At 34.4% G+C, this 24773-nt stretch overlaps 1 protein-coding gene and 1 long non-coding RNA gene across 3 annotated transcripts; one reads left to right on the forward strand and one right to left on the reverse strand.

The window, feature by feature from the left end:
- The first annotated feature begins 2259 nt into the window (after nucleotides 1-2259).
- On the forward strand, nucleotides 2260-13312 carry LOC139894494 (uncharacterized). 2 transcript variants are annotated; one of them, XR_011775029.1, is made up of 4 exons: nucleotides 2260-2593; nucleotides 4018-4108; nucleotides 8408-8498; nucleotides 12249-13312. It is a non-coding gene; the product is annotated as an uncharacterized lncRNA (long non-coding RNA). The 2 variants fall into 2 exon arrangements; XR_011775030.1 differs by having other exon boundaries at nucleotides 13065-13312.
- Nucleotides 13313-17545: 4233 nt separating this feature from the next.
- Nucleotides 17546-20789, reverse strand: LOC139889260 (tryptophan N-monooxygenase 1-like). Its single transcript, XM_071872221.1, has 3 exons — nucleotides 20573-20789; nucleotides 19284-20230; nucleotides 17546-18172 (listed from the first exon to the last, which is right to left on the reverse strand). The coding sequence occupies exons 1-3, from the start codon at nucleotides 20787-20789 to the stop codon at nucleotides 17546-17548; spliced, it is 1791 nt and encodes a 596-aa protein (XP_071728322.1).
- Nucleotides 20790-24773: the final 3984 nt, after the last annotated feature.

The following is a 24773-nucleotide window of genomic DNA, read 5'->3' on the forward strand; positions in this document are numbered from 1 at the left end:
TGTAAGATTACTATTTTGCCCTTAAGTTTGTTTTTGTGTGATTATATGCTTTTATTTTAATATAATGTTTATTATTATTTGGCTATGTGGTTAAGACCAGATTGTGACAAGGGTCACAGAACATGTTTGTTTGTTTAAATTGGACTCCGTTAGGGCCGCCTAACAACGTAAGAAAGATGTCAGATAACTGATAAATAACTGTGTGTTGTGGGGGTATTGGTTTTAACCCCACTTAAGTAACTAAGAGCTACTATTTCTTTCATTTTCTAGACTCCTCCTCAACTCATCTCGTTCTTCAATCCTTCACCTACCAAACCATAGTTACTAAATCTTGTTCTTGAACTCAAACTGGTTACATCAATCATTCCTTATCATCTACTGATTCTATTAAGGTAAGAATCATGAGATTTTGTACTTGAATCTTTGTAAAAAATTAATTTCCGTGTTAGTTTGTTAAAAGTGTAATTTTGGGTCAAAACCTTTGATTTTAGTGTTGTTTTAATGTTAAGGTTGTGGGTTTATAGTCTAAATTATGTTGTAGTCAAGTTGTGGTTGGTTTTAAGGTAAAAAACAAGCTCTTGTTCAAGAATTGGTGATTTTAGCTTGAAACCCGTAGCTTTGTACATCGTCTGTTGCAGATGAAGACAGTCGGTCGATTGTCTAATGACAGTCGACCGACAGAAAAGACCCTCGACCGACTGAGTTGACAATGACCGATGGTATCTGTTAGTGACTACCGACCGATTGACTTGACATTGGACCGACTGTGTATTGATAGTCGGCCGACTGTCTTTGACAGTCTACCAATGGTGTATGGCCGTTGTAATTTTCCTAAGTGATGTTTTGTAGCCATTATGCTGCCCGTGTGTCTAATTTTATTAAGAACACTTTAGCAGCTAGGGTTGTAATTTTAGTATGATTTAGTATATTGAATGTCATACTTATGTGCGTGTAATACCATTCCGTTGAATGAAAATGTGGTTTTGTAAGGGGTAGTTAGATGTAAACCTTTTTTGGTTAATGATTTATTAGTATCATCACTATTCTTAGAATAAAATTACTAACTTGTGTTGTCTTTGCTCAGGTGATAAAGACATAGAGAAGGCTCGAAAAGATTAGAAATCTGAGAACCTTCTGTTACATGTATTTGGTGAATGGGACTAGCCGTTAATGCATAGTATAAAGTAGTTAGTTATCTTTGTGCCATGCTAATTAGGATTGTCATGCTACTACTCTTGTTGTTGGATAATGAATGCTAGCGTATATGTAGATACATGTTTACTTTCTGTGTTATAACCCTAGTACATCCATATCGAGTTAGCGGTAGTAGAGATTAATCCACGTTCAGCGGTTGGGTTCCTTATGGTAGAGGGATCTATATAAGTTTGAACGATGCATCCGTTGCATATGGAGGACTTATACGATTCGTTATGGGAAGGAACTTCCGGTAAACCCAGTCTTATCAACTGTGGTTAACGGCTTGGCCAGGCCGCCGGAGTCTCTTATGACAACACTAGTGGTTTGTGTGCTTTAGTTATATGACATGATGTATGACGGTAATGTATAATATTGTTAATTGTTAGTGCTATTCACTTAGCTTCATGCTAACCCCTCCATCTCCTCCCTGCATGTTGTTAGTTTATCAGATGACATGTTTTGGGGAGTTGACGGGCATGCTGGTGTTATGTTTGTCATGAAGTCAACTCTGATGTGAATTTTGTATTATCATGTAAATTGTAAACATTTGTAAGTGACACTCGAAGTTATGTATTGATGTAACAACTTAATGGTAGTGTTTGTTTTTATTAAAGTTTAATTACTTCCGCTGTGAAATTAAATAAAAATGGCCGGTGTCACATCTCTGCCTCTGAATATGAAGAATTCAAAAGCTTATGCTGTTTGGTTTGGTTTCGAAGGATTCAGGACAAGCATAATTTTCAAACAGGTATTAACATGCCTTTTGATTTTTATGTTATTGGTTTAAGTATTTTATAAATGTAGGTTCCTAAATATGGTAAAATGAGTGGGTTGGGTAATGGGTTAATTTTTAATGATTTAAATATCTTTTGGTACATTAAAAACATCTAATTTGTATCAATACGAAGGTTTTTTAATACTATTTATAGAAATGTCATGCAACGCACGCGCTCTTAAATTGAAATTAGAGTTTAACGTATAATCCATTTGATACGGTTAAACAGTTCATCCACACAATACTTGTGATATTGTTTATCACATAGTTAATTGATATTTGATATAATAAGTTTTTTTTTTGAACGGGCTCTTAGTAAGGGTTATAAAAATGGGGTCACATGTTTGATGTTTCTTTAAACAGATTTGAGCGCAACTTTTTCTTTTCTCTCAGCCGCATAGTGCAATTGAAATTAGGGCTTAAATTCGGGTACGAGGGTTTTCTCTCTTCCAATTCTTTTTGTGCGAGTTAAGCAAACAAGATTTGGAATTAGGGTTTGAGGCATCTAACCTCAACCCTTTACCTCTTGCGGTGCTGTTGAGGTAGCCGCCAGCCTCCGCTATTGTTCCTGTTAATGCTACTGTCGCTGCCCGCCGGTGGTGGTTGACATAGAGCACTCAGGTAACCTTTTTCAAGCTTTAATTACTCGAATTTGGTACATCTGACTGAACTGTGTTGACGGATCGTATAAGTGTTCTTTTTACATTACTTTTAATTACTCGAATTTATGTGCCATTGTTGAACAGGTTGTGTTTGATTGTGATTCGAACCCAAATAGCATATAATACAATGCTAATATGGTAGCTCGAGTCATATTACAGGACCCATTGGGCATGCACTTTCAAGTAGTTTCTTAACTTATAATTTAATAATAACTCCATACAAATATATGGTATACGTTTGTTGTTGAAGTTAGGTCTTTTGGTTGTTGGATTCTGATTTGCTAGAGGTTTGTTCCACTCTATATGATTGCGAAAGGTGTTACTCTGTGATATTTATATGTACCTGATTAAAAAGTCTTAAACTGACAATCTAGTAGAAACATAACAGAAATTTTAGAAAATACTTATACACATTACTTCTCTAAATCAATGTTATTGTAAAACTAAACTTTCAATAAACAATGCGTACTTTTTTTTGTCAAATAAGTTACAGTAGCTTAATGTGTTAGTTCTTAAGCAACAACTTTTCTAGATGAAAATGGGCTAGGGCACCACCTGTTCTATGTTGTTAATTAGAGTTTCGAATTCGGATTTTTGAGAGTCGTGTAATCACTTTCAGGTCAAAGTATTTCGATGGTACTTTCGAAATCTCTAATCGGATAAAACTCAGAATTGTTGAACAAAGAAAAATGTGTTTTTGTATTTCTGCATCTGATTAAATGTACAAGACTAAATAACCAAAAACGGGAGTTCCATAACTGCCGAATGGCAGTTCTATAACTGCCGAATGGCAGTTTCATAACTGCTAAAAAGGTTCAAATCCGGGTTTTTTATTTTGGGTCAAACCGGGTCAAAATCGAATTTTAACACATTTTTAATAAAGCGATGTTAACCCAAATAACCCAGCCAGGGGCTCTGCCCCTTGGACCCCGCCAGGGGTTGCCACCCCTTGGACCCCGCTATCGGGGGCGCTGCCCCCGAACCCCCGTCATAATCAAGATAAGTTCAAACAAGTGTGCACACCACACTTTCCCGAACTTGTTTGATATTTATCAAGATTATTTTTGGTTAACAAATTAATCATATTGGTGACGCAAAATCACCAACATTCTACCCAAAACTCTTGTGATCACGTACCGGCAATTCGGCAAAGGCATCTAACTCTGCTTCGTAAATACCACCATATGATTATGATTTGCAAATGGCAGTCAACAATTACTTTTTGGTATCTATGTTTTCACAATGAATTGTGCAGTAGTTGGTTTATGTTTATATACTTATCCTTTACATGGAGTTTAAAGCCTATAATAGTTTATTTGACTCGTAAGTCCAACCTTGTTTACACTTCTAATGTAATCTTGTTTTGATTTGTCGGTGTTGAAGTTGATATAAAGCAGTGGAATGAGCTTTTGCGGTTTATTATCAAAAACTGAAGTGCGGATCTTATTAGCAACGTATGTTTTTGAAATTTCAGGTGATATGCTATCCCCTTGTCTAATAGACTTATATACACCATTTTACCCTTGTAGGTAATCTCAATGCACATTGCCCAATATATATATATATATATATATATATATATATATATATATATATATATATATATATATATATATATATATATATATATATATATATAAAAGAGAGAGAGAGAGGGGGAGAGAGCAGGGGCGAAGCCAACTTTCAAGATCACTGGTGGCACAATATAGTAATGATATGTATTTTTAAAACTCAAACACACACCAATTAAATTGTCCACGACGAGACTCAAACTCACAACATCAAGGTTAATGAGTTACTTCCATACCGCTAGGTCATATGTCATCTTGTATATATAAAATTCAAATTACACTATAACAATGTCCTTTGTGAAATTCAGAGTCGTCTTGTCATTTTATGAGCTCGGTTCAATAATTAAAAGTGGACCTTTAATATACGAAAGCTTTGCATATATAATAATAATAATTTCAATAATATAAAAAGCGTCCTAAGTGTTAGCGTCAGTTAAAATAATAGTTGTAGAAAACAGAATACCACATCAAATTAACCTAGATATTTAATATTGGACTACATTATTTAAGTCATTTTGAATATTAAGTCATTTTGAATATTAAGTCATATGCAATTGTACGCCCAATATCTGGCCTTTATATTTAGGAGTTTGAGACATAACCCAAAATTTATTATCATATAGAGATGGAAAAAGATGATAAATGTAATAGTTACAATTATATATCTATTATAAATCACAAATAATAATAGTGATAATGATAACCTACATAAAATGAACGTAGGCAACGATTGTTATGTTCTACTTCTAGAACTCGACTTTGTGTGAAATGTATTTTAAAGTTTAGGGGATTTTAGATAAACTTCATGAAAATTTAGTGGCTAATACTAAATATTAATAAATTCTAGGGTAGTTTGTGTAAAAATGTTAAAAAGCACCCACCCTTGTTTTATCATCTTCTTTACACGTTTTTATTTGTCTTCTTCAAAGTAATTAAACTACCATGAAACTTGAGTTATAAAACCTCAATTTTCATTAAATTAATCTCTATTTAAAACATAAAATATTATTGTAATACATGTTTTATTAAAAGTATAACTTAGTATGATTCAAAATTTGGTGCCCCATAACATCACTCCGCTTGCACCTGCTGGCTTTATTCCTGAAATTTTTTATGGTGTCACCATTCAAATTTCTGAAAAGTTTACACTACTCTGATCAAATTCGGACCAATTGACTGGTGGCCCGTGCCACCGGTATTTGGTATGTGGCTCCGCCACTGAGAGAGAGAGAGAGAAGCGTTCATATGAGAACGTTCTCATTTTTAAGTTTTGTGAGAACACTTCTGGACCATTCATTTAATTAATGTGAGTTTAATATAAATTAATTAGTTTTTGATATTAAAAGGGCATTAATGGAATTTTATGGCGCTAACAGTCTTCATTCTTTAACTGCTTCTCCTTATTAATTGGGATTGTTCAAAACTGCTTGCAACATCTGACAATGAAAAAGAGGCGACAACACCCTTTTCATTATTATATTTTTTAACATTAATTATTAATTATAAAGATAAATTTATATCAATTTTATGCACGATGGATCAAGAGACCTTGTTTACCACCAATGTTTATTAGTCACACGAGGAAAATTAAAGACTATCTGGTACGACTTTATATTGTTTCAGATGCATCCAAATGTAAATCAGTTTATGGTTACGTCAACCGTTTTTATGTGTAAACTATGTTGTTATGAATGCTTCATCATCCATATATGAATATGAATGTATCGTTTGAAAACTTGATTTATGGATACTTATCACAATAATTTTTGTTTGGCGCATCCCAAGTCTTGAAAGTACGCAGTCTCGATTGATGTATATATATATATATGCATCCTTGAGTACTCACTGAATGCATATACCACATCTGTTTCCATATATACAATTGATGCATGTTACATATAAGATGTGTTTTGAATTCAAAAATAACTATAAACTGAATTTTTTACACGAATTGTTTGATGAAAGGGTAAATATATTATGATGTTCGGATGAAAAGACTATGTTGGTAAATCTATTTTAGAGATTTTATAGGATATGCCTTAGTTTTAGTAGATGACAAATACTTTTCTTACCCCTTGCAAGGTTAATCTAATGAATGGTTAAGAAGTGTTCTCACCAAACTTTAAAATGAGAACATTCTCATGTGAACACTACCCGGGGCAGGATCAATGAGGAAGTAACCAATCGGGGGGAAGCGGGGGGAAGCAAAAAAAATTTTTTCTCGTTTTTTTTTGGAATTTTTTTTCCCGGCATCAAGATCACACGAAAATATGAACATTTAGAAAAGACACTTCGTGATGAATATTATTATTTAGGCGGGAAAACGATCGACAAAAATAACATGTAAGATAATATTGTTCGTGAAGAATGTGAACGTTTTTTTTTTCCTTCATGTTTTGTGAAGTAAAAGCTAGCCCGATTTAGAGTTCGGTGTTTTGGGTTTATTCCATAAAACCAAAACACCAAACCTTAAACCCTAAACCCTAAACTCTAAACCGTTCGTGTTAAAAACTCAATCTAAATCCTAAATCTAAACCCTAAACCCTAAATTTCTAAACTCTAATATCTAAACCCTATAAACCCTAATATATAAACCCTAATATCTATACCATAATAGCTAAACCTCAACATACGCTCGAAAAACACGATAATTGTTATATATTACTTCTTCGAGCGTTTTTCCGCCAAAATAAAAACATTTATCACAAAGTGTCTTTATTAAATGTTCATATTTTCATCTCATCTATAATGTTCGTGAACAAAGTTTTTTCAAAAAACGAAAAAAAAAGAAAGTTTTTGCTTCCCCCACTTCCCCCCGATTGGTTACTTCCCTCTTGATCCTACCACTATATATATATATATATATATATATATATATATATATAGGGTGAGGATCCATGGAGAACTTGGGTAGGGAGAGAACCTACCTACCATATGCACCTATTCTTTGGAAAAAAAAATTTCTAAAAAATTTAAAAAAAGAAATGTTCGAAAAAAATATTTTTTGCTGGAAAAAAACAAATTTTGAAATTTTTTTAATTCCACGTCAGCCAGACTGACTGCCACGTCAGCACAGGCCGACACGTGGCTCAGTCTGTGCAGACGTGGCAGTCAGTCTGCTGACGTGGAATTAAAAAAATTCTTTTTTTTCCGAATTTTTTTAAAAATTTAGCCCGATTTAGAGTTTAGGGTTAGGGTTTAGTGTTTTGGGTTTAGTCCCTAAACTCAAAACTCTAAACCCTAAACCATAAACCCTAAATTCTAAACCGTTCGTGTTAAAAAATCAATCTAAACTCTAAACCCTAAATTCTAAACCCTAATTTCTAAACTTTAATTTCTAAACCCTAATTTATAAACCCTAATTTCTAAACCCTAATTTATGTTTAGGATCGTATAAGTGTTCTTTTTACATCACTTTTAATTACTCGAATTTATGTGCCATTGTTGAACAGGTTGTGTTTGATTGTGATTCGAGCCCAAATAGCATATAATATGATGCTAATATGGTAGCTCGAGTCATATTACAGGACCCATTGGGCATGCACTTTCAAGTAGTTTCTTAACTTATAATTTAATAATAACTCCATACAAATATATGGTATACGTTTGTTGTTGAAGTTAGGTCTTTTGGTTGTTGGATTCTGATTTGCTAGAGGTTTGTTCCACTCTATATGATTGCGAAAGGTGTTACTCTGTGATATTTATATGTACCTGATTAAAAAGTCTTAAACTGACAATCTAGTAGAAACATATCAGAAATTTTAGAAAATACTTATACACCTTACTTCTCTAAATCAATGTTATTGTAAAACTAAACTTTCAATAAAAAATGCGTACTTTTTTTTGTCAAATAAGTTACAGTAGCTTAATGTGTTAGTTCTTAAGCAACAACTTTTCTAGATGAAAATGGGCTAGGGCACCACCCGTTCTACCCGAAACTCTTGGTGATCACGTACCGGCAATTCGGCAAAGGCATCTAACTCTGCTTCGTAAATACGACCATATGATTATGATTTGCAGAGGGCAGCCAACAGTTACTTTTTGGTATCTATGTTTTCACAATGAATTGTGTAGTAGTTGGTTTATGTTTATATACTTAATCTTTACATGGAGTTTAAAGCCTATAATAGTTTATCTGACTCGTAAGTCCAACCTTGTTTACACTTATAAAGTAATGTTGTTTTGATTTGTCGGTGTTGCAGTTGATATAAAGCAGTGGAATGAGCTTTTGCGGTTTATTATCAAAAATTGAAGTGCGGATCTTATTAGCAACATGTGTTTTTGAAATTTCAGGTGATATGCTATCCCCTTGTCTAATAGACTTATAAACACCATTTTACCCTTGTAGGTAATCTCAATGCAATATATATATATATATATATATATATATATATATATATATATATATATATATATATATATATATATATATATATATATATATATATATATATATATATATATTAGATTGTTCTCTAGTTATTGAACCATTGAAGCTAATATCAATTTACTCGCGCCTAAGTATATACAAATAATCGACCTTATGTTTTCCAACATGACAACATTATATAGTTCCTTATATTTTCATGCCACGAAACTTGTATACTTCTAACACCAAATCAACGAACAGAAGGCCACTTGTCTCTGTACATAGTCGAACCACTAGGCAAGCTTTGTGTCACCTAAAAGCTACATGGACCAAGTTAGAACCATAGTTATAAAGATGAGAGTTATTGTTTTTTATTTTAGGGGGGTCTCATATTCTGCAATATGGTGGTTAAAAATAGAGGAGACTGTACCTTAATACACCGACGAGTATTTAAAATATTTTAAAGCTCATGGATCAAATCTTCTATATTCATCCATTGCCTTGGGGAAATCCGCAGAGCATGACACTCCAACTTTTAATGTTGAAGTCATACATTTCTTTATCTTCTTTGCATGTTCTACTGCAATTCGCCTAGAAAATGTAGAAGATCAACATCAATAACGTAACACTGGTGAAGTAGTCTTGCAAGCTCATGTAACTCAACTTTATGAAGACTAAGCCCTTCCTTAAAGATTTCCTTTCTTGGCTTTTTTCGTGTCATCATCTCTATCTCTATCATTAATATCCGAAAACTGTACATGCCCCTGCTGCTTGTCATCCAATTCCCGAGCACATACTTTGCAAGTTATAAGCAATTATTTCAAAAAAGGTAATGTCACAAGTACATATGAGATTGTGGGAATTGAATAACTTGAATTTAATCTGGAGGTGCATTGTCTTGAGGTTCACGACGATCTTTTATCTAGATACTCGAGAAAATCATGGGACTTTCTTGCTTATATTGTTAAAAGATCATCATGAGTTTCAAGATGATCTTTTATAAAGGATACTTAAGGAAGTCGCTGCCGAGATAGTGAAGTACAGAGCTAGATATGTGTGCAAACGCTAAGATGAGATTATTAAGGAGCGAATATCGGGTGTGCTTCGACACCTTATTATCGAGACACAAGATGGATGTAAGAATGTTCATTTTGTGAACATAAGAGATGAAATCAGTGCTCGTTTGGTAGTGATGGAAGGTCTGCCGAGACATAGACCACTCTAGATATAAAAAGATAGCAAGGTCTAGATTAATGGGTTCTCGCTTATCAGAGATCTCGAATATAGTCCGGTGACAGAAGTGTCTGGTGAGGCTTGGCAAAGACCAGTAGATATTAAATATATACAACAACAACAACAACAACAACAACAAAACCCAATCCCGCGCCTGCGGGGTATGGAGGAGGTAAGATGTAGACAATCCTTCCTCTACCCTAAACTAGAAGAGAAGTCGTTTCCTTTACCACGAGTCGAGAAAAGGAATTCTCCACCCATAGGAAAGGGAAATTCATCCCCCTCTCTACTCCAGGGTAGAGAGATTGCTTCCGTGAGGACCTCCGGCTAAAAAGAAATTTTTTTTTTTTAAAAGATAAGTTAAAAAAAATAAATAAATAAATAAATAAATAAAAAAATAGAAAAATAAAAATAAATAAATAAAAATATAGATACATAAAAAAAAAGAAAAAAAAAGAAAAAGGGGAGACGCCATGAAAATGGTAGAATCAATTTAGATATTAAATATATCTATTGTATATATGGCAATGAGTTCCTGCTTAGGAGACATCAAATATGGTCTGAGACCCCTCTTATAATTTGATCACCAAGAAGGATTATTACTTTCTCTTGATCTACAACATATAAAGGACATCTCGGGTATCAGTGTGAATTATCGATTACATACGACCGATTTAAAAAATAGGTGTAAAGTGATTCATGAACTTTATGGATCTATCTGTCTGAGGGGAGATACTTATTTGTGGAACATCATAATAAAAATAAATCACGGATCCGTTTAATATGCATCATAGAAAGTGTTATTGGGATGAGCTAGTTTTGGTTTAAGCTTGGTACATTTTTTGGAATATGTACTATCGTGAATTTCTACTATCTATGAATACAGTAAAAGAACGGTTTCTAGTTGCATTTACCTTTATTGGACCTTGATCCAACAAACACTATGTACAATCTTGTGAAAATGCGTGATCGACCTTTTTTTACTTTGTTTCATCAATAATACGTGATGAAAGCGATGTGGCTTAGACATGGTTTCTCTAAGCCGTGCTTCCCCATAATTTGTTATCGTTGAATTAAAATAATAAGTAGAAACAGTCGGTCACCTATTTGCATAAAACTGGAATGGGTGTTTGTTGGATCAAGCCAAATAAGGGTAATTGCAGGCTTGCAGCTGAACCAACTTTAATTTTTGTATCCATAGATAGTAAAAAATTCACCATTGTACATATTCAAGAAAATATATTTGGCTTGAACCAAAACAGGCAAATCCCAATAACACATTCTACTACGATCTATATTAAGACGGATCCTCATTTGTTTCCATTGTGATGTTCAACTAATAAGTTTTTCCCTTCAAACAGGTGGTCCATAGAGAACATGAATCACTTTGTATCGTTCTTAAGTTTGCATATGTAAGTGATAATGCACATTGATACCATGGATGTCCTTTAGAACAAAAAAAATAATATTCGTGATTAATTATATAAGTAGAGAGGTCCTGACCATGTTCAAGGTCAAGCAAGAACTCATTGGTTCATGTGTTTATTCGGCCGTTATATTCTATATCTAGAGTGCTCTGTCTCTCTCGTCGACCTTTGGTTACCAGACAAGCATTCTCTTATGCGCAAAAAATCAATATACTTACATATATCGCGTGGGTTGATAATGAGGTGTCTAAGCTCACCTATGCTCGTTAATAATCTCAAACCAACGTTTGCATACATATATAGCTCTACACCTTAGTATCTCGGTCGAGACTTTACTGAATATCTTTAGTAAAAGATTGCCGTGAACCTCAAGATCATATTGTAATTTTTATGTTTGGTGTTACTGTTCATTTCTGACATTATTGTAATTATATTATTGCCTTTGTTTAATTAGGCGGCTGAGTTATTATTAATATTTTTCCGCAGCAAATTGGCTTTTTTTAGCTAGTTTACTAATTACTAATCTCACAATCCCAAATATTGTACATTTTTATTTTTAGTTATTTTATTCTCAACCTTGGTTTTAAAATTTTTGTATGTGTTATATAATTTTTGATAAAATATGTGAATGAACTAGGTTTTAAACGTGATTTCATTGGTATAATTTTCATTTTCATCAATTATTATATAACACAAACAAAAATATGTTAAAAGTTAACAAAGAAAAATTCTCAAGAGTAAAAGTGGAACAACAGCGGACTAATTACTATCACTAAATATAAAAATAAAATAAAAGAAAAGGAAAATAAAATAAAAGAAAAATAACTCCGAGAAAAAGGAAAGAAAAATGTTACGGTTGATAATTACTAATTACTAATGATTTCCAATTTCTAGGTTTACATACTTCGGTTCAGTTCTATAATATCGAATCATGGTTTCTATCTTTTTTCCTTAGGGTTTTCATGAACACCGATATATTAAAAGTTCATGATAACTAAATGTCTTCCGTGATAGCATGTATCCTAGGGTTTTAAACATGATGAAACTGGAGTTGTCTTCTTTGATCCTGAGAGGGCGAGTAATCCAACACATACTCTACTGTATGTAGCCCATCCCTAGCTGTTTCCAAACCTTCGTTGGCCACCCCCAAGATTCGAACATGAGACCTCTTGCAAGGATGTCAGGGACCGAACCACTGTGCTATCTTTAACATCATATGGAGTTGTATAATTTTTTTTATTTTCTTTATAGATTATTTTATAGAGGGGATCAAAGGAATCTGCTAATATACTATTGGACTAGACAAGTAGCATTGTAGTTTAATACTAATTTAGTTGATGATCCTTTAGATGTTCATCTTCAACAATTATATTCTGGTTTTGCTCATTTGTTGGGTACCTGTGTAACTTCTACTACTGAATTATATGCATTTCCTTCTAATGTGTTGCTATGCTCTTCTAAAAGTAATTACCAAAACTTTAGCCTTCCGTGTCACATAATTGTTGGAATCCTACATCATTGAGTGTTGGAATGAGCTTTCAAGGTCCCGCTGTCTGCCCTATTTTTTACTCTAAACTTTACTTTTCAATATCAAGATGTGTTTTGCTTTAAATAGGTGTTGGATCTGTATATGAAACCTTTTCCAATCCGAAAAAATGCACGATTTGTTCTCAGCGATGAGTACGAAGACAGAAAAAATGAGCCATTAGAGCTCTCGAAAAGGCATCAATCTTCATTACTGGAAGGAACTAAGTTCCCAATTACTAGGCTATCTTGGGATGGTTAATACTTCTAATGTAATATTTTTTTTTTAATTTGTTGGTGTTGCAGCTGATATAAAGCAGTGGAATGAGCTTTTGCAGTTTATTATCAAGAAATTGAAGTGCGTATCTTATGATTTGCAGTTTATTATCGCCAAGAAACTAAAGTGCGTATCTTATGATCAACTTGTGTTTTAGAGCCCGAACTTTCAGGTGGATATGCCCATTTCCTAATTTCATATAATTAATACAGATACAGAATTGTACTCAAGTTATCAAGTTATTGTACTCAAGTCCGTCTTTTGTTCTTCGCTTGGTTTCGTTCCTTGTACTTTAATGTTATTCTCAGTTTTCGTTTCTTTATATTTTCTGTGGTTTTTCGGGGTGTTAGGGAAGTTCGCTTATAGATAGTTTTTGTTCAGATGGTTACTTTCTAGGTGCGAGCTTCTCCGTTTTTCCCATGTCCATTTGTATTCCCTGTTGAGTGCATTTTCTTTTGGAAAACAACCCCGTTTCTATATGAGTTTTCGTTATTTTCGCCGGAAAAAAATTTTATTGAACCATTGATGCTAATAATATCAATTGACTGGCGCCAAAGAATATACAATTAAACTACATAATGTTTTTCCAACATGACATCATTATTTGATTCCTTGTATTTTCACAGCACAAAACTCGTACGAACATGAGGGCCATCTTCTAGTACGTAGTTTGACCTCAGGGCAATAGTGGCTTTTTGGCTATGACATGCACCACCATCCTTTTTTGCACATCCCTCAACTCCACAATGAAAGTTTGGTGTTACCCATAAAAGGATAGCTAGATGGAGATTTAATATTTGGTGGAGATACACATTTTTGCTACATGGGGTTTTAAAAGAAGAGAACATGGTACCTTAATACGTTGAAGAGTACAAATGGACCACGTCTTCTATATTCATCCGTTGTGATGGGGAATCCACAGAGCATGACACTCCAAGTTTTAACGTTGAATTCATACATTCCTTTATCTTCTTTGCATGTTCTACTGCAAGCCCATGTAACACAATTTATGAAGGCTAAGCCTTTCCTTAAAGATGTTATTCGTTGGCTTCTATCTTGTAATTACCTCCAGTAATAATATCCCAAAACTGTACATGTACATATCCCACTTCTTGTCATCTCATTCCGGAGACCATACTCTGCCAGTTATAAGCAAATACTTTAAAACAACGAAGCGTGGTATGTTATGAATAAGGATGTTTCAAGATGTTTATTTAGTGATGCAAACCCGAGGTCTAGAAAGAAGGAGAACGAGACTTTAACTTCGGGTGATTATAAGCTTAAAGATAACATTGACGACTTAGATTACGGAGACGCAATTCAAAACTTGTTTATGGGTCCTCAAGATGGAAGAGATGACGGCTCATCGGTAATCGGGAGAGGAAATATGTCCGCGGAGGCTTTCAAGGCATTCGATGTTATGATGACAAGGTTGGCCGGGGAGAGCGTGTCGGGTGACGGATCCGCTAATGTGTTATCATACAACATTGAGAATCGGTCCGGTAAGAATTCTTTGAAACAAACAGTCAATGGAAAATTGAAAAGGGCGGGTCCTCGAGGTTGATTGCTGTGGTCTGTCTTGTTTCTTCGGTTGGTTTCATTTATTGTATTTCCGCGTATGTTTCGGTTTTTGATTAGTTAGTTTGTTTGTAAGGTTTTTTCGGAATGTTAGGGAGACTCGTTTATAGATAGTTTTTGTTTAGATGATTGTTTTATAGGCGCGAACTTCCCCGTTTTCCCCTGCCTTTTTGTTTCCCTGTTGAGGGCGTTTTCCTTTGGAAAACGATATCGTTTCTATATGAGTATTCGTTTTTTTCGCCAAAAAAAAAAAAAAAAAAAAATTTGTTCCTCTAACCCTAATTGAGCTATTATGGTTTGAATCGGTTCCAAGAGTTCGAGCTAGACCGAAATCTCCAACGTGGGGACCATATCGTCATCGGGTAAAATGTTGCTAGGCTTTACCTCACAGTGAATGATGGGTTTTTGGCAAAGATTGTGAAGATAATCAAGTGCATTTGGCGACATCGAGGAGAATGTTTATTCTTTGAAAAAAGTTGAACGTAAATAGCGCCGCACTTGAATATAGGCAATCATGTAAACTCCCATTGGGCATGAACTCGTACACCAAAGCTTTATAGTCATTACTATGAAAGTCTACGGTTGAACATGAAGTTATTATCGTTAACAAATTCCGGTGTCACATTTTATAGCCAAAGCCACCAAAGCTTTATAGCCAATAGTTTTCCATGTTTCACACTCAGCCATGAAGCCTTTGTGAGCTCTATTTTGAAGATGTCAAACCTTGATTGCAACAAATATGCCATCATGATCACGGGTTCCTCTATAAACATAGCTGAACCCACCCTCACTAATTAAATTGGTTTTCAAGAAGCCGTTTGTAGCCTTGAGAAGTTGACTGTAGGAAATTTTCATAACTCGTTCGTTCGTCGGCGGGATCATACGCGTTTGACCCTTGCTGTTCAACCAAGATGAGCACAAAACATGTTATGGTGAGAAGCGCGAATGTAATCAAAACGACTATTGCAAACAGAGGAAACCTACGTTTCTTTGTCTCCTTGCATATGGGTAACCCGAGCTCAACCAATCCGCTACAAATTCTACTATTCCATGAAACCGAGATCTCACTTGCATTGGAAAACAGTCCTACCACCTGTACCCCACCCTCGAAATTATTATACGATATGTTCGAACTAATTTGTTCCCAAATTAAGAATTTGTAGTTACGTTGTTGACAAAGATTACCAATTGATTGATTTGGGGGGAGAACTCCTTGAAACTTGCAGTTACCAAGTCCAAGATACTGATATTGTAATCTGCTACCGTTTCCGAGGGAATCAATAAACGCCATTTCGTCAGCTTCTCCACTTCCGAATAGGTTATACTGCAACGGTATACGATTTATGTATTTCAGTTATGAAAAGTCAACTATCAGCTTCCGGGTTAAATTGTTGTCATCCATTTAAAGACATTCCTTAACTAAATGTTAACAAGACGAGGGAACTATGCACCTATGAATAATAACCTGACCGGACCACTTTCACCCTTGATATCTAACTGTTCAGATTAAAATCCCCTGAAATTGATGACAACAATTTAAGCGGGAAGCTGACAGTTGACTCTTCAAAACTGCCTCCAAGTGTTTGATGAAAGTCCCCAAAGGTAGTGAAATGCGAAAATTTATATATTTTGGTTCGCAATAAAAGTATTTTGGCGCCGTAATCAAATCCCTCGTACGGAATCTCGTTTTATAGATATTGTGTATCGTTTTGACGCAAAGGTTTTTTTTTTTTTTCTTTCTTTTTTCTTTATTTTTTATTTTTAAAAGAAACTAGTGACATGATAATTAAGAGTAGGATTGGATAGCTTAGCTTGGTTTGAAGACTGTAGGCTTCTACAGTTTGACATATTTGGAGATTCAGGAATAGCCGTTTATAGAATGTCCAGGTTATATGTCATAGTTGCTTCTACAGTTTGACATATATGGAGATTCAGGAATAGCCATTTATTTCACCCACGCCCCTTTAATCGTTGTGTTTTTTATATTCAATTTGCCTTTATTCTATTAATTGGTATAAAAGTAGAGGTAAAAAAAATTGTAAATTGAAACGTGTAACGCCTTAAGCCGCTATAATCTCTTTCGCGGGTCTATTCTAGCTATTTGCTAGGATAACTCGTTTTGTTTTAATATATTGCTGCTGTTCTAAAAAAACAGTGTAGGAAGCATGTGAGGGCGAATGAGATTTAAGACGCTGTCATATTCTCAAGGGAGGCCCATAGGTACTCTTCCTCGATTGCGGGAAGTAATATTTCGTTCATTATTTCACGTTGAGTGTGCCGATGTCTGTGCTCGGAATCAGAACTTGCTATTGATCTACATTTTTGAAGGTGTCTTGCCATTCTAGGTTGTATAGATGACGGAAATGTTCTTTTACTCATTTTAATGTTATTTTTAGCCACCCGGGCACCACACACGACACCGTACCCGGGCTTCAACAAGCCGCACGAGCTACCAAGTCGCCCAAGCCACCCGGCTAGCACATCCGAGTCAATCACATGTGATTGTAGAAACCCAATCACATGTGATTGTAGAAACCCAATCACATGTGATTCTGCATTTCAATCACATGTGATTGTAAAACCCAATCTCATAATGTTTATTCTCATCCTCCTATTCATCCTCATAGTATGCACACCTCATAATGTCTGCTCCACCACCACCAACCACCACAACCAAACTCACCTCCAACTACCACCACAATCCACCATGGACCCACTTGAACTACTAAACTGAGGGCGACTCCATGGTGAGATGTGTTGAGAATGATCCAAGTAAATTTTGAATAACTTTAATTTTTATTTTTATTTTTTTGACAAATGTCTTTTAAATTGTTCCACATTACTTATTATAATTGTTAAAAATACATGTTGTTTTCACAAATTTAGCAGATATCATGCAAGTACATTATACATGGTCATAAGTATATTGAAATTATATCTTAGGGTAAAGATGGTGAGACAATCTAGGTTTGGCAACGACCACAAGTGGTTTAGCCAAACAAAGTTCTTCATGATGTTCAACAAGACTAATCGGCTCGTTATTCGGCATCTCCCAAGTGAATCCTTGAACCATTCTGGCTAACAACATTGTACTAATCGTCGAACCCAAAACTATACCAGGACATCCACGTCTCCCGGTACTAAACGAAATCATCCTCAACTCATCATCATAAAGAACCACTTCTTCATTTCCTTCTAAATGTCTTTCGGGGTCAAATCGCGTTGGATCGTTCCACACATCAGGATTCCTTCCCAAGCCACGTCGGCTAAGGAACACGTGACTACCCTCAGGTATAAAGTAACCAGCAACAGTAGTGTCCTCAACTGATACATGGGGTGCATTGAAAGATGCAAAAGGGTGTAGCCTAAAGGCCTCTTTGATGCATGCTTTGATGTAATTAAGGCGTGGTAGGTCTTGTTCTTCGACTAGTCGGTTGCGACCTACCACTTGGTCAAGTTCCTCCACGGCTTTTTTTAGTATCTCGGGTTCGTTCATCATCTCGGCCATCACCCATTCTGTTGCGTTAGAGGGGTTATCTATGCCCGCTAACATTAGTTCCTAAAATCGGGCAATACAGAGAAATTAATTAATTTGTTGCAAACATAGATTGAAATGTTGATATAATTACAAAATCAAATAGGAAGAATCTTAATTTAGCAATTTGTATCTTTACTACTACGTAAAATATAATTTGACGCGCCACTTGAAATGATTATCCTTGAGACCACTTCTTAGACTATTTGCAACGCGGTAATGAATTTGATGAAACTTGACGCCTATTTACTCGGCGTGAGTTTCCGACGAAGGGTGCCTCAGTCATATTTTTACGGAAGCTTGATACTTGGATCAACCAATCATGAATTAATAAAAAATATACTTTTGTTATTAATATATTTTTTCACTAAATTTTCAGTCAGATTTTATCACGTCACTATACAAATATTTGATAAAAAAAATTTGACCTTTTAAGTTAATAGAGATCAAATAAAGTAACAATAAAAAACTCAACAAAAACGCACTATTTACTTTTGACATCTCATAGTCAATGATACGAGCATGCAGAAAACAAAAATGACAGATTGAGGTGGCAACTTTTTGACATTTTCCAACGCCCACTGTGGGGCTTTAGTTTTGACAAGTTTGAGTCGCTAATCTCAGATCTAACGGGCTTCATAAGATTTTAACACCCAATTAAAAACTAGCAACTTAACCCTAATTAATTAATTAATTATTTTAAATCTGACTTTTAATCATATTTTGTCACATCATTTAAAATCTTTTCAGTTAAATTTAACATTCAAATTTGACACCTACCACAACACACAGATTTTTCTCTCTTCCAAAAATTACAATTTTTGACTTCACGTTACAACTAAAAATTATCAAGGTAAGAAATGGTCTATCTAACGCGACTAGTGTACACTTAAAGTAGGGTAGAGTTGTTTTATACTTTCTTCTGTTTTGATACACAGTTTTGCTCGTACGTTATGCAAAATTCTCAATGATAATAACTTAATTAAATTAACCCTTATTAGCTTGCCACTTATAGTTATGAATGTTTCGAATCGGGCTATATCTATCTGGATCCAGTCAATTCAAATATCTAAAATGAAAATCTTATCAATTAAAAAGGAAAGTGAAAATAGTGATGGATAGTGAAAAGTCTTACAATAATCTGAGCTTTGATCTCTTCTGTTGTAAGCTTAGGGTTTTCATGTTTGATAAAAATATCAAGTACATCATCTTTTTCTGTTCTAATGCCATCTTTCCACATCTTGATCCTTTCATCGATCAACGGATCATGATAACCACGAACAACTTTAAGCGCATCCCGCATCATCTTTTCATGGCCATCAAAATCAGTCTTCCCTCTCAACCAAGGGATGAAATCAGTGATCGAAAATGCAAAAAGATACCTAAGAATTACATAAACAGCTTCAATATGTTTAATTTCTTCTTCACCCGGCCCTCCATTAGCCATTCCTTCACCAAATAATCGTGTACCAAAAACCATATTTCTCATCAAGTTCCCACAAAAATGTTGGCCAACCATTCGAATGTTTACTAATCCACCATCTTCACTTAATTTGTACAAGTATCTAACCAAATGATTGGCTTCTTCGTCTCGTTTAGGACGCAACCATTTGAGTATTGGTGCCGCGAGTATGTCATGCTTTAGTATTTTTCTCATCTTCTTCCATTGGTCCCCAAAAGGGGACACAATGGTGGCACGATAACCGTTACTCATCAAATGAGAGGACAAGGCTTCGGGTCTTGAAGCGAATACTAAATCTTGTGTTTTTAAAAACTCGCAAGCTATGTTTGTGGAGCTAACCGCGATAACATGGGTAGATGATCCTAGTTTGATGCAAAGGATTGGGGTGTTGTACTGGTCCATGAGGTTGTGGATCCACTTGGAAGTTGGTTTGTTTAGGAGCATTTGGATGATGCAACCAACGAACGGCAAAGGGTATGGACCAGGCGGTAGAGGGACGTTCGTGTTGCCTGACGGCTTCGTTTTAAGATGTTTTAGGATGAGGAGGATTGAGGAAATGATGATAGGTATGATGGCAGGAGGTAATAGATTTAGCCAACGTAAACTTGTTGATAATGAATCTTGAAACATGTTGAGTATTGTATACAAGTTATTCATGATTCGCAGTGCATAATTGGTAATCAATCTTTCTATATATATAGGGAGTTATTATTATTATTATTATTATTATTATTTTTTGACTAAAAACTTTAACAGCTTCATCGAAAACTCGCAACAAAAATACAAACAAAGGCAACGAGGCCCACACAAAAACAAACATCCACTATAAAAACCTATCGAGCTAAACAACAAAAAAAAAAGAAACCAAAATACTAAACAAGTTCGAAAGGAGGATCAAGCATCATACAAAAACAACCGAATCATGAAATATCAAAACCTTCATCGTTAACATTTCAAATTACCTCTCTTCTTAACCTTAAAACCTTTTCTCACAATTTGTTTCGGAAGCGTCTTCGAACTAAGTAATTTTCCTTCCACCCTAATACAACCTTTAAGCTCTTTCGCCACCCCTTCAAGAAAACTAGAAGCAATACCCGAAGTCTTACCTACACGTTGACCCAACAAACCTGGCCCAGTCTCGTCCCTACTTCCAACCCTAAGCCCAACCTCACAACCCATTTCCAATCCCTATCCATTCTGACCAAAGTCAACCCACGAATCATCATCATCATCCACCACTAGGCTGCTAACCGGGTGAGCAACAGAACCACCATTCACCACCACAGATTTAGGACTACGAACAGAACCGCCGACTCCGTTAACCAAATTGAAATTCTCTACAGCCACAACATCATCCTCAAAACTTAAACACCGAGCCCTTTTGCGACTGCGAAAATCATGAGAATCTAACGTTGTTTGAACCTTGTCCAGAGAAAAAGTAACTGAGGGTGATCGATCCACACCCAAACCTACACCTTCAAAAGACTTACACCCACTGTTTTTACCACCCGAAAGATGACCCGTCTTCACTCTAGAAGTAGACCCGATTTTAAAATTTCCAAACACCAAATTGCCAGAACTACGAGCAGCCTGCTCAGCCCGAACCGCATGACTCATCGGTACAATCGTATCAACCGTAGCACCCACATCAACATGATTACCAACACCACCCAAAACAGAGGAACCCAAACCAACCTCATTACCTCCTGTACAAACGTTTATCTCATGCATAAAATCACAAGAAAAAGAATGTACCTGAATTCTCTCCGTAGCTGAAGTGTCGGAGAGCTCGTTAACCCAAATCTGTCCTTTAGCAAGAGAATCAGAAATCAAAGACAGCGGGACAAACTCATGTATTTGCTTAACACATGAAGATTCAATGAAGCAAAAGACGATCCAATGCTTGATAAATCAGCCGATTGTTGAGCCACCTTCACCACCGTTGCTAGCTAATTCTTTATATTCTCGTCGGAAACATACCTGACCGGAAAACCTCTTAATTTAACCCAAACAAACCTAAAAAACTCGTTAGCCTTTGAAGAAAATGGAACCACCATCTCAAAGTCGGACCCCCAACCCAACGCTAGATTACTGGAATACGACTCCAAATCAACACATTTGACAACCGTGGAAAACGATCCTATCTTTCTAAAATTCAAAAAACGTCCTTTGCATTTGAGAAGAAACTCTTTAACCACGGGGAGAATTTCCACCACTTCGCCGACATGGCCGTCCAACATAGATAGGTTTTCCGAAGACACTAGAGCCATTCATCTCTTGATTTGACATGAAAGCATGAGCACACTGATCATAGGTGATGAAAGCAAATCTCCGGAATGACCACGATTTAATCTCCTTAATCATCCCAAATTACCGAAAGTATCCATAAGCAAATTATGTGAAATCCCATCTAACCTTCCAATAAAAATAGAATCACCCAACTGATTTGAGTTGTCAAACGCCACAGAGAAAGGCACTGAGAAAAATCGAACGGAAAATGGTGAAAGAAGAGCCCTTCCGAAAAAATAAACCACCGCCGGGGAAAGGAGGAAACGAACGAAATTGGTACCGGTGAAAATTGGTACCGTTGGGCACAACTCCCAGGTCAGAGAGAAACGAAAATCTTCAACAAAATTTAGTAAATGATTTGTACTGTAACGATTAGGGTTGTTGAGAAAGAGATAAAAGGTGATTTTAAAGGTTTAAATTAAATATGTTGAATGCTTGAATTTCTCTCCCAATTCATAAATATTTTTTCACATTTACTCTTCCTTCCCACCACCCTACACAACCATATCTCCTCCCTTTTTTCCCGGCATGTTTCCTTTCCTATCTCCCTTCATTAATTTTTTCTCACCTGTGACAACCTGGAAATTTCCAACCAAATTTAAACTTTATCTTTATATTATTCCGACACGATAAGCAAAGTTTGTTAAGTTAAATCTCAAGAATTTTAAACTGTGTTCATACATTCATTATAACGTCGACCAAATTCCGACGATTCACGAACCGTTATATATAAATAGATATGTATATATATGTATATATATGTATATATATATTATAACTTGAGAATATTAATAAAGTATTAGACGTATAATACTTTACACGAACGTATTTGTTATTTTTATTATTATTATTATCGTTATTATCGTTAAGATTATTATTATTATTATTATTATTATCATTCAAATATTTATTAGTATTATCATTAATATTATTATTATTATTATAATTAAAACTAATATTAGTAACATCTAGTTATTATGATTACTATTATTATTATTATTAATATGAACGCGATATAAAAGACGACTAAAAGCTATTAAACGAAGCGATTAGGAAATAATGAGTATGAGTATCATGATGAAATTAAGATATTGTAAGATATTGATTTAAAGGAAAAATATCATTTTCATTATTTTACTATTATTATTATTAAAAGTATTATTAATATTAAAACTATCATTTTTACTAAAATTATTATTTTTAATAAAAATATCATTGTTAATATGAAACATCATTATTATTATCATTTTAGTACTATTATTAATAAAAATTATCATTTTATCATTTTTAGAAAATATAATTATTGTTATTTTTATTAGTAGAATAATAATAATTATTACAAAATAATACAACTTTTACTTATTATTATTATTATCAATATTATTTTATCAAATAAATATGTGATACAAAGATATTTTACTACGTATAATATAATTACATTAATAATACCTATCATATTATTTTTATGATATTAAATGAACTTTATAAATTTTATTACTTAAGATATATAAAAGTATATTTTTATTATATAAATTTTAATATAAATAAAATTTTATTTATTAATAAAAGAACTATATTATTTACTTTAATAAAATCTGTTAAAAATATTTAAATATATAAAATGACTATATTTAAACTATATAATAATCATGTATAAATTTTGGAAGACATTTTGGTCAATATGACTTTTGTTGACTTTTGCATATTTAGTCTCGAGCATTAGGATTGTGATATACTACGACTTGACCTAAATTGTTAGACAGGTATTGATCAAACATATAAATATATATAATTAATATAGGTTCGTGAATCCAAGGCCAACCTTGCACTTGTTCAATGACGTCATATGTATTTTACTATAAAATACAGTATTGTGAGTTTTATTTGCTCCCTTTTTAAATGCTTTTGCAATATATATTTTTGGGACTGAGAATACATGCGCTGTTTTATCAATGTTTGACGAAATAGACACAAGTACTTAAAACTACATTGTATGGTTGGATTATTAAACCGAATATCGCCCCTTCAAGTCTGGTAACCTAAGAATTAGGGAAATGGCCCCTAATTGACACGAATCCTAAAGATAGATCTATGGGCCTAACAAACCCCATTCTGGAATTTGGAATGCTTTAGTACTTCGATTTAAAAAGGTGATTGCGATTGCCATTATATAGCATACTTGCGAGTATGCGGGGGATATTCTATATGCATTATGTTAATGTCGGTTACCAGGTGTTCATCATACGAATGATTTTTATTACACTTGCGAGTGTAATGTTATTTATGAAAAATGAGAATCTTGTGGTCTATTAAAATTATGAAATTGATGGATTATGATAAACTAATGAACTCACAAACCTTTTGGTTGACACTTTAAAGCATGTTTATTCTCAGGTATTAAAGAAATCTTCCGCTGTGCATTAGCTCATTTTAAGGATATTACTTGGAGTCATTCATGGCATATTTCGAAAGACGTTGCATTCGAGTCATTGAGTTCATCAAGATTATTATTAAGTCAATTATAGTTGGATGTATTATGAAATACTATGCATGCCGTCAACTTTAGATTTAAAGAAAGTTTGTCTTTTAAAAACGAATGCAATGTTTGTAAAATGTATCATATAGAGGTCAAATACCTCGCGATGTAATCAACTATTGTGAATTGTTTATAATGTATATGAACGGGTCCTTTTAGTTGGTATCAGAGCGGTGGTCTTAGCGAACCAGGTCTGCATTAGTGTGTCTAACTGATAAGTCGTTAGGATGCATTAGTGAGTCTGGACTTCGACCGTGTCTGCATGTCAAAAGTTTTGCTTATCATTTTTGTCGGAAATTACCTGCTTATCATTCTTAGTCTAGACACATCTTATTGCA

The sequence above is a fragment of the Rutidosis leptorrhynchoides genome, chromosome 2 (assembly GCF_046630445.1).
Source record: "Rutidosis leptorrhynchoides isolate AG116_Rl617_1_P2 chromosome 2, CSIRO_AGI_Rlap_v1, whole genome shotgun sequence".
NCBI classification, from domain to species: domain Eukaryota; kingdom Viridiplantae; phylum Streptophyta; class Magnoliopsida; order Asterales; family Asteraceae; genus Rutidosis; species Rutidosis leptorrhynchoides.

Excerpts from the sequence above, each read along its gene's own strand:
- LOC139889260 (XM_071872221.1), bottom strand. The coding sequence starts at position 20,789 with ATGGGTTGTGAGGTTGGGCTTAGGGTTGGAAGTAGGGACGAGACTGGG. Across the intron at positions 20,231-20,572 it reads TTTTAAGGTTAAGAAGAGAG|ATTCATTATCAACAAGTTTA; the intron begins GTAATTTGAAAT and ends ACATGTTTCAAG. Across the intron at positions 18,173-19,283 it reads AGATCAAAGCTCAGATTATT|GAACTAATGTTAGCGGGCAT; the intron begins GTAAGACTTTTC and ends GCCCGATTTTAG.